General features: G+C 42.2%; 1 protein-coding gene across 1 annotated transcript; it reads left to right on the forward strand.

The window, feature by feature from the left end:
- Positions 1-1,109: 1,109 nt before the first annotated feature.
- Positions 1,110-9,425, forward strand: fbxl9 (F-box and leucine rich repeat protein). Its single transcript, XM_080474865.1, has 11 exons — positions 1,110-1,328; positions 2,240-2,341; positions 2,463-2,597; positions 3,678-3,857; positions 4,389-4,694; positions 4,805-5,021; positions 5,987-6,144; positions 6,264-6,479; positions 7,578-7,790; positions 7,871-8,088; positions 8,188-9,425. The coding sequence occupies exons 1-11, from the start codon at positions 1,275-1,277 to the stop codon at positions 8,348-8,350; spliced, it is 1,962 nt and encodes a 653-aa protein (XP_080330991.1). The 5' UTR covers positions 1,110-1,274; the 3' UTR covers positions 8,351-9,425.
- The last annotated feature ends 27 nt before the right edge of the window (positions 9,426-9,452 follow it).

The following is a 9,452-nucleotide window of genomic DNA, read 5'->3' on the forward strand; positions in this document are numbered from 1 at the left end:
AAACTCCAGTTGATGATTTTTGCAGATAAATGGTCACAAGATCCAACACTTTTGCGAAACTTTCCCAGTTACATGTTCAAGTACCACTTCAGTGATTTATTAGTAATAAAATGGGAAAGTATTTTAATGTTTTGTGCAGGGGGCTCCAACGTAATAGGGTTTGCAAAAGTGTTGTTTTAGTTCAGAGTTAAAAAACCTCAAATTCCATAAAAACTATCCCAGAAAAGACTAAATGTAAAATTTGCTACTGAGACTGTCCATCGCTATGAGGACATTTAAAATGTTATAAGGTCAGTGAGCTTGTTCCAGTGTATGATAATTAGACGGCAGGCTAGTTTGTCTTTTTTCAAATTTTTTTGTTATCAGTATTTTACTTGTAAACATAGTATTATGATGTTTGCTTGTGTAACTGGGAGGTGGGAAAGATTCAACTTCCCATGGGATGAAATGCATCTGTATGTATACAGTCAAAAAAGAAAGAAAAATGCGAGGTTTGGGAGAGCGCCCAGAATCAGCTCTGGCATCACTCATTACGGGAACAGTAAAAAACAAAAAAGAATCGCTTGCACAAACAAGGTATTTACAGTAATAAAGGCTGTAACTATAAACTTCATAACAACGGTCACTGATTGTTTGATATGTTAACATTAGGAAACAAACGAACATACATCTAATATGGACACCTATCCATCAGGGCAGCAAAAAAAAACCCAAACAATTAAAAATCAATGAAACAGAGATAAGGAAGAGAATTGCCAATTATTTTGAGAGAAACTTTCAAGTTTCAGATTTACATCACCACCTATTTGCAAAATCCCAAGGTGTGAGCTGGAAACCTTTGACGTTTTCTCGTTTCTAGGTCAAAGACAAAAAAAGTCAAACCTTTGACGTGCGTAGAAACTCTTACTTTAATCTCAGAATCCTTCATTTTTGTCGGAATCTAGACTTTAATCTTTTTGGATCACTTTTTTTTTCTTTTTTAAAGACCGTGGAAAAATTGTTGATCCTGGTGATGGCGAAGTAAACTACATTTCCCACAATGCCTCGCTTCCTGACGTCGCTGCGATCAGCTGACCTGAATGACATGAGCCCGGAGACGGAAACAGACTGTGCAGGGGACGGACAGACTCTACCGGCGGATTTTACAGGTGGCAGCTGATAAGTAACGACTGTCACACAGCGATGGTCGTTTTGTTAATTTATTAACGGGTGCAGATAACCGCCGGACAGCCAGCGGATTCCCTCACGAGACTCTGGTGTTGTTATGAATAGCGATGGAAGACAGCGATGCGGAGGACAACGTGGACACACCTGAGCTGCCGCTGGAGGTGAGTTCATGTTTCTGTCTCCTTCCAGGGCGGATTGTGAGACATCGCACCCCCAGGGCTCAGATAGAAAAACAAACAAACAAACAGCCACCACACCCTGCACCGTATCTTCTAGTTTTATGTCTCCTTTTGGCTCCTCATGTTTGTCATGTCTGTACACCGTTTTTGTATCTCTGTGTGTTTGCCGTTATGTCAGTTTGTGTGTGTCATTGTGTGTATGTGTGATCTTTTTTTATTTTTTTTAAATTTGGGTTTTTAGTCATCATTCTGTGTATGGCTGATCATTGCTGTCATATTGTGTGTTTTCTTGATGATTTTCACACTTTTTAAATTGTATTATAACCATTATAAATAACCATTTATATATATATATATATATATACACACACACACACACCATTTTCTTTCGATCTCCTGTGCCTGTTTATGTTTTTGCAATCATTTGTGTGGTTTTTAGTTCTCTGTCATCATTATTTGTATCTATGGTTCTTCAGTTTAGAGGGTTATTTTCCATTTCGTTTTATCTATTATGGTAACATACGTTTTTATTGTAATTTTGTGTCCCTCATCTTACATTTTGTGTGTGTTTGTCGGGATTTTTTAATTATTATTATGATTATTAAAAAAACTCACTTAATGGGCATTTGGCATTTTTTTTGTAAAGCAATTTGGTAATTTTCTGTCTGTGAATTTTGTTTTGTTACTTTTTGATCTGTACTCATTTTATGTCTTAATATGGTGTTGTTCATGAACTCATTGGTTGTTTTTGGGTGCCGTGTCCCCCTGTGACTGTTCATAATTGCTATACGTTCATAATGAGTTTTTAAACACTAATAACCTGGTAATCATGACCTCCATGTAATCTTATTGTGTGTGTGTGTTTCTTTTGTGTTTTTCACCTTCTGTTGTAGATCATAGTTTATATCCTGAGTTTTCTTCACGCCTCAGACAGGAAGGAGGCCTCATTGGTTTGCCGCAGCTGGTACCATGCCAGCCAGGACCTATGCTTCCAGGTACCTTGTTCCAAAGCAGAAATACGTTTCATGAATTTGCATGACTGTCAACTGATTAGAAAGGCTACTGGGTAGAAAAGTTCAGACCTTATGCTTCCTCTCTGTGTTTCCCTCCTCGCAGAAGAATGTCACTTTCTGCTTTCCGGCTTCTGCCTCGTCCCTGGAGCTGGTTCGCAATTTGGGCAGCAAGTCCCGCTGCAGCCTGATAATCAGCCAGCTGGATGGCTTCAGTATTTCCAGATCGTTACTTTTGGAGGTGCAGTATTCTGTCAAAAGTTCTAAAAAGTTAAAATCCCAAACAAACTTTTCATTGCATAATGTTTCCCAGAAAGTCCAAGCTGTTTCCTCTTTGGTAAAGCAGCTATTTTTATCATTAAAGAATACTGCAGCGTTCATGTGACTCGTTCAAACAATCCCACATTGAAGTTCATCATATGCTTGATAGAATGTTAAGATGAATCACTCACCCACAGGGCTTAAAAAAAGCTGTTACAAAAAGGTTGTAGTTTATTTAGCTAAGAAAACACATCATCATCATCATCATCAATCAGGAAAACATGTCCACTTCTAACGCATGTTAAATAGCTTTTTGAATTTGCGTATGTATTTTTGATTATCACACTGATCAAGATGTAACTTTTGAAAGAATGTTGGCGCAAAATTCTGAGCATCTTCAATAATAAATCATTATTTCTACATTACATTTTGTGCAGTGTCATGTCCAAATCAGTGTCACGGGGGGGACGGGTCGCTCGTCAAGCACACACACTGACATTGACACGTACAGTACGCCTTGTGTTTCTCAGACTGTGGGAGAACATGTAAACAGAAATGTCCCCCAATCAGACTTGAAATGGTTACCACGACAACACTACTTCTTATTGAATCCTATTAAAAGTGAGTGTTTTAATTCAAACAATTACGGTAATACATTTACTCTCCATGTATTCTTTTGAGGACAAATTATGATTAAAATAAAAAGACAATCATGGGGGGCAAAAGATTATTTTTTTCTGCCACCCGCTATTCCATTTGTTTGATGTGAATTAAACATTGTTCAGTCTTACCTTCATTTTCCGTCCACTTAAAGTGATGAGAGCTTGTTTGTTGGTGTTAGAATGTAATTTTTGCATCAGGTTCAGTCTTGCCCTTTAGTGTGGGGGGACCCGGGCTCAAATCCTGGCTGCACGAGGGCCATCATGTACAAAACTATCTAAGTCCACGATTGATTTCCTCTGGTGAACTTTATAAAAGGGAAGAGCTGAATAGACACACGTTTATTATAGACGTTGCACCTTTCCCTGATGGTGTGTGATTATCTCCGCTGCCTCTGCAGGTGGGTCTGTGTCTGGGCCCCAACCTGGAGAGCTTGGCCCTTCCTGGCAGCAGCCTGACGGAGGCCTCTCTGCTGAGCCTCCTGCCTCGCCTCACTTCCCTGCGCAGGTTGGACCTCAGAGGCCTGGACAGCCTCTTCATGTCCGGAGCTTTCCTCTCCAGGGAGGAGCACAGGCAGCAGGTACTGAGCCATGGTTCGCACTCGACAGGACCACACCGAAAGTCTAATCCTCCTGCACATTGTTTACATGGATGTACTGTTTCTTACAGGAACTTTTGTATTCCCAGTAAGAGCTGCAGGCTAAATTTGCACTGAATAATAAGAAAAAAAAAAGCCATTCTGAAAGTCAAACAAAAGTATGAACTGTTTATTCTTTGCAAACAGGAGCCTTGTTTTGAAGAATTTCAATGGAGACATCAGTAAATGTTGTACAGATGGTTCTTTTCTTTCTGCTGGTGCACTATCTGCATTTTATTGTTTTTAATGTGCGTCTCCCATGTTTGCTTTTCTTTATTGTGGTAAAATAGTAACAGCCCGTTGTGGCATCACAACAAAGAATTGAAATCCAAGTGACTGATTAGGAACTCACAAGTATCACATGATGTTATTTTATTGCCTTTTTATGGTTTGTTTCCATGGTGTCATTGTTTTTTTTTTTCCTTCTGTAGCAGCCAGTCTCATGTCAGGCCAAACTCCGTCTTTTCTTTCTAGGTCGGATCGGCTCTGTGCGGCCTGGAGGAGCTCGACCTGTCCGACCTGCGCTACCTCTCCGACCTCACCTTCAACCGGCTCACCGGGTGCACTCCGCACCTCCGCCGGCTCTCGCTGTCCGGCTGCCATATCGCTTTCGAGTTTGACCCCTACCGAGGCTGCCCGGTGGGGGCTGTCAAGGACTCCTCAGCGTTGCTGTCGCTCCGGAACCTGAGGAGGTTGTTGACGGAGCAGAAATCCACCCTGGTCGCTCTGGACCTCAGCAGAACATCCATCACCCCTGAGTCGCTGCGAACTATTGCACAGGTTAGGAAAGTTTCATTAGTTCACGAAGACAAGAGATAGTTTTTAATATTTAGGAAACCTGCCACAGATTTTGAGTCTTTTTACAGTTTTGATATTTTCCCTCGATGCAGGTTCAGGGTTTGGAGTTGGAGGAATTGCTTCTCCAAGGCTGCAAGGAGCTGACCGACTACTCAGTGGAGATTTTGGTGAAGCATCAGCCAGGCCTGCACACACTGGACATCAGTGGCTGCACTGTGCTGACCAGCAGGTCTGTAGTGGCCATCGCACGAGGCCTGAAATCACTGGCGCACCTTTTCCTGTCCAGTGACTGGCGGATCACTGAAAAAGGTACCGGGGGTCATGAACTGTGATGTATCATACAATAGTTGTTGTAGAATTTTGGTAAAATGTCCGGAGATCGGAAATAAAACTTTTCACACTGATTCAGGGCAGAATTAATGAAGTGGTCTTAAGATAAAAAATTTTTTTTTTGCTATATGGATCAATCTGTGCACCTTTTATGTCTCTTGTGATCGAGTGACGCTGGAGCCAATCCCAGCTAACTATATGTGAAGACATGTCAACCCTGGGCGGGTCACCAATCCACCACTGAGAGACAGGCAGTTCCGAACACTCACATTCACACTTACAATTTAAAGTCTCCCAAACGCAACGGGAGGGAAACCGGAGTAGCGAAGGAAAACCCATACATGGGCAGGGAGAACATGCAAACCCCACACAGTGGAAGCAGGGATATTCTGTAGTGCTGACCACTCCCACAACTCGATATTTAAGCTGTACTAAAGATTCAAACATAATGACCATCAGTTAATGCTTTTGCTGTGGACAATATACCGGCTTTTATATTAGTTTTCCTTTCAATGGTTTTGATTAGTTCTTAAAAGTTTTCACATATGTGCTGTTAGATGCACCCTGAGTGATGTGCAGTTTTGATATGTTATTTAAGTTTCTGTGTTTGGAGATCAGAAAGTAAATCCAATATAACAAAAACTGTTTTTTATTTTTATTTTAACAAAGCTAGATTAAATGGCAAAGGAGCTTCAAAAACGGGAAACTATCATAGAGAAATATATTTGAAATATCTATAAGTAGCATTTTCTCTGGAGATTGAGATTTTTAGATACAACAGTGATTCACGTCTGGATTCTGTGGTGACGTGTCCATTGTGTCTCCAGCACCCTCTGACCAGTTAAATTACAATTCTGATGTCAGTGATGTGCATCTTCATGTTTTGTGTGTCCCTTCTGTTCCGTTGAGTTTTCTTAACAGTGATGGTTTCACGTTGTCCCCAGGCCTCGCTGACCTGCTCTCCGTGTCGTCTCTGAGGACTCTGGATTTATCCGAGTGTCTGCACATCAATGGCACAGAGATCGTGAAAGGCCTGAAGGCGTCCAGCACGGCCAGAGCACAACTGAAGACGCTCAACCTCAAGAGCTGCACTTACATTAGGGTCTGTCTTCTTCTACTGCTGCATATTACCTCCCGAGATCTCTCTGAATCCTCCACAGAAAAAAAAACCCAAACTCAACGAACATAACCTCTACATCCTCTCTCTTTCTCTCTCTGCAGGATCTGGCTGTTTTCTCCCTCACTCAACTTCTCGGGGACAGTCTCCGTGAGCTGGATCTGACCTCCTGCCTCAATGTGACTGACGTATCTGTCCGCGCTGTCGCGACCTACCTGCAGAGGCTGGTGGTTCTGCGGCTCGGCTGGTGTAAAGAGGTGACGGACTGGGGTCTGCTGGGGATGGTGCACACCAACAAGTGTGAGCCCGACAAGGAGCTGGTAAGATGCTAATTTAGCCTCGAGGCATTTCTGCGGAAATCGGCAATCATTTAAGGTGAAAAAAAAAAAATAGTACATAAGACAAAAACAATCACAATTTTCCTGATTCAGACACTTGAATGAGCATGAAAGTAGCAAAGGAAACACAACTGCTATGCATTGACGACACATAAATTACATAATGAAGTTTAAAGTGGCTGACCTGTCTCGTGAGCAACATTAGGAAGCCTTTTCTTCTTGTGCCTCAGAGGCGTCAAACACAACTCCTGACTCAATTTGTTGAGGACTGCTTGTAATCGCCCGGGGTTTCTGGACCCGAGCGAGCTTGGGTCGGTCAGCTGGACTGAAGCTCTGACAACGCAGCTGAAGCTGTTTCTGTCTTTTACAAACGGTCGATGAAACTGACTGACTAAAGAAAATATTTTAGCGTTCAGTAACTGAGTAGCATTTGAAAACTAAACAACATTCAAGAATGAAAGAATTTGATTTTGGTAGACAATTTAATTTTTGTAACAATGCTAGTACTGCAAAGCCTGTTTGTTCCCATTTATTAATTGTTCATCATTTGCGAGGAATATGCATTTGTGGAATGAGCGACTTTGCTGAGTATGTGGGTTGTGTCCACGGAAAAACTTTCAAAAATGTTCTCTGGTGTTTTTTGATGAATTGGATGATTGAAGTCTGATTCAATATTGGTAATTTAACAGTTAAAATTTTGTTTTTTAAAATGACCTCATTATTGGTGGAAACTCCAAACACTCACACCTCCTCCTCAAGATGGTCATCAGACTGCTCACACGCTGCTGTGGGATGGATTCCACCATCGCTCACATGCTATATGGTTGTGTTGGTCACTCTGGCATGAACAGCAGCTGAAGCTGATCCCACCATGAGGTCAGGGCTGCTGCCAGATTGTGGAGATGCTCTGTGATAAGCTCTGCTCTGTAATCTCAGAGGATGGAGCCTGTGGAGATATAGGATTGCCACTGGTTGCAAAATCTCGTCTCGTATTTTATGACACATTTCCATCAACGTTCATGATTGTGTAACGCTTTAAGAAAACACACACACACGTTAAGCTGAAGGTTGTCCTCACAGGGAGACAAAGGTCCGAAGTTCACCCGCACATTCGGCAACATGGGCTTCTTTAAGCCTCCCCGTATGCCTTTTGAGGAGCGACCCAAACTGGTGACCCAGAACGACCTGGAGCAGTTCAAACAGCAGGCGGGAGCTTCCCTCCTCGCTCTCAGAGGGCTGCGGGAGCTGGACCTCACTGCCTGCGCCAAACTCACCAACAGCAGCATCACACAGGTGGGAAGCGAAGGAGGGGAGGGCAGTAATCCACGGCCGAGCGGAGATAGAAAACACTGCGGATTCCTCTCTCCCCGCAGGTGGTGCATTACCCGGATCTCCACCATCTGTCTCTGTCCATGCTGCCAGAGATCACCGACACCAGTCTGGCGTCGGTGGCCCGGCACTGCCGCAGCCTCACCAGTCTGGCACTCAGCCACTGCCCGGGTATCACCGACCGAGGAATAGCGCAGGCTGTGCAGTACCTGCAGAGACTGCAGCATCTCTACCTCTCCGGTTGTGACAACATCACTGACAAGTGAGAAAAGCGCACACTCGTGCACACACACCTCCACAGCCTGCTGTATGTATAATCCTGATGAGGTTGTGACTCTTAACCCCCCCTACCCCCCCACAGATCCTTGTTCCTCCTGGTGCAGCACTGTAAGCGTCTGAAGACGCTCGACGTCTCAAGGTGCAAAAATATCTCGCCAACAACAACGGACCTCCTCCAATCACAGCTGCCCTTCCTGGAAAACATCCACAGCAAATTCTGCAATGGGACTGATCTCTCGCTCTGAATGTCCTCTGGATGACTTCTGGACCTTTTTCATAGCCAAAGCCTGCTGACCAAAGCCTGCTCTGTGAGTCGAGCTTTTTGGACAATTAATTTTGCACTTGAACTGTAGGGGGCATCGAGGGGCTGTGTGAAAATAAGGGGAGGCCACCCTTTATCCTTTTGAAAATCACAGAAAAGGTGGTTAATAGTTAATGCTTCTGCATGAGGCAGAGACCAGCGGAGTTCAACAGAGGGTTTGAATGTATTATGTGGTGCATCACCATTGAGAGTACGGACCCATTTGAAGTACAAATATTACTCCTGAAATATTTAGATTATTTTGTCAGACAGAGTCTGCTTATAAAAGCATGGTGCTTTTTTTTTTAATTAAAAAGTACTCACATTGTGTAAAGTTAAACTCAGCTATTAGCCCAGAAGTTAAATCTTTAAAGTTTGTATCGTAACTTTATTGTGTATTACAGCAATTCTGAAATGATGAAATGTAACTGATGTAAATAATCTATTTTTAGTGGAATTCACAGGAATGAATTTCCAGAAAAGGAAACTGAGGATCACAAATTGAGGAAACTCTTTCAGACTCAGGCTTTTAATTATTTTTTTTTTTTCAGCAATGTATTTTTTTTTTTAATGAAACCACACCAGGCTTTCTTCATCTAGAACTGTGGTATTTTTAAGGTCTATAATAGGTAGATTATGACATTAGAAGGGTCCGTTATGTCATTCTTCTGCCAGATTAAACTCTAATCTGGCCGACTTTGACCTGCGGGTTATATGTTTGACACCCCTGCTGCTTTCAAAGAACTTAATGCTTTTAGTTTTTAATTATTTTGGAAATTAAACTGTAATTAGTAAATATGAGGTTGCCGCAAACCTGTACAGAAAGCAGTTATTATTGGATACTAATTGATGTGATGTTATATCTCTTTAGTCTAATCACAAACGATCCTTTTTATATCGTAAGGACATTGTTGAAATACTGTGGTAGAACTATTTGATGCACAATGTCAGGAGAAATATAGCCTGTGAGAAGTCAAGTATAAATTATATGGCTTTTATAAAATAAACTAAAGTTTGGCAAAAAGAAACACACTATGGCTTTTTCT

This window comes from Lipophrys pholis (genome assembly GCF_963383615.2).
Source record: "Lipophrys pholis genome assembly, chromosome: 11".
NCBI classification, from domain to species: domain Eukaryota; kingdom Metazoa; phylum Chordata; class Actinopteri; order Blenniiformes; family Blenniidae; genus Lipophrys; species Lipophrys pholis.

Bases quoted from the DNA above. Each gene is read 5' to 3' on its own strand.
- fbxl9 (XM_080474865.1), top strand. From the start codon at position 1,275: ATGGAAGACAGCGATGCGGAGGACAACGTGGACACACCTGAGCTGCCG. The intron at 5,022-5,986 runs GTACCGGGGGTC...CGTTGTCCCCAG, and splicing joins CTGGCGGATCACTGAAAAAG to GCCTCGCTGACCTGCTCTCC. The intron at 6,145-6,263 runs GTCTGTCTTCTT...CTCTCTCTGCAG, and splicing joins AGAGCTGCACTTACATTAGG to GATCTGGCTGTTTTCTCCCT.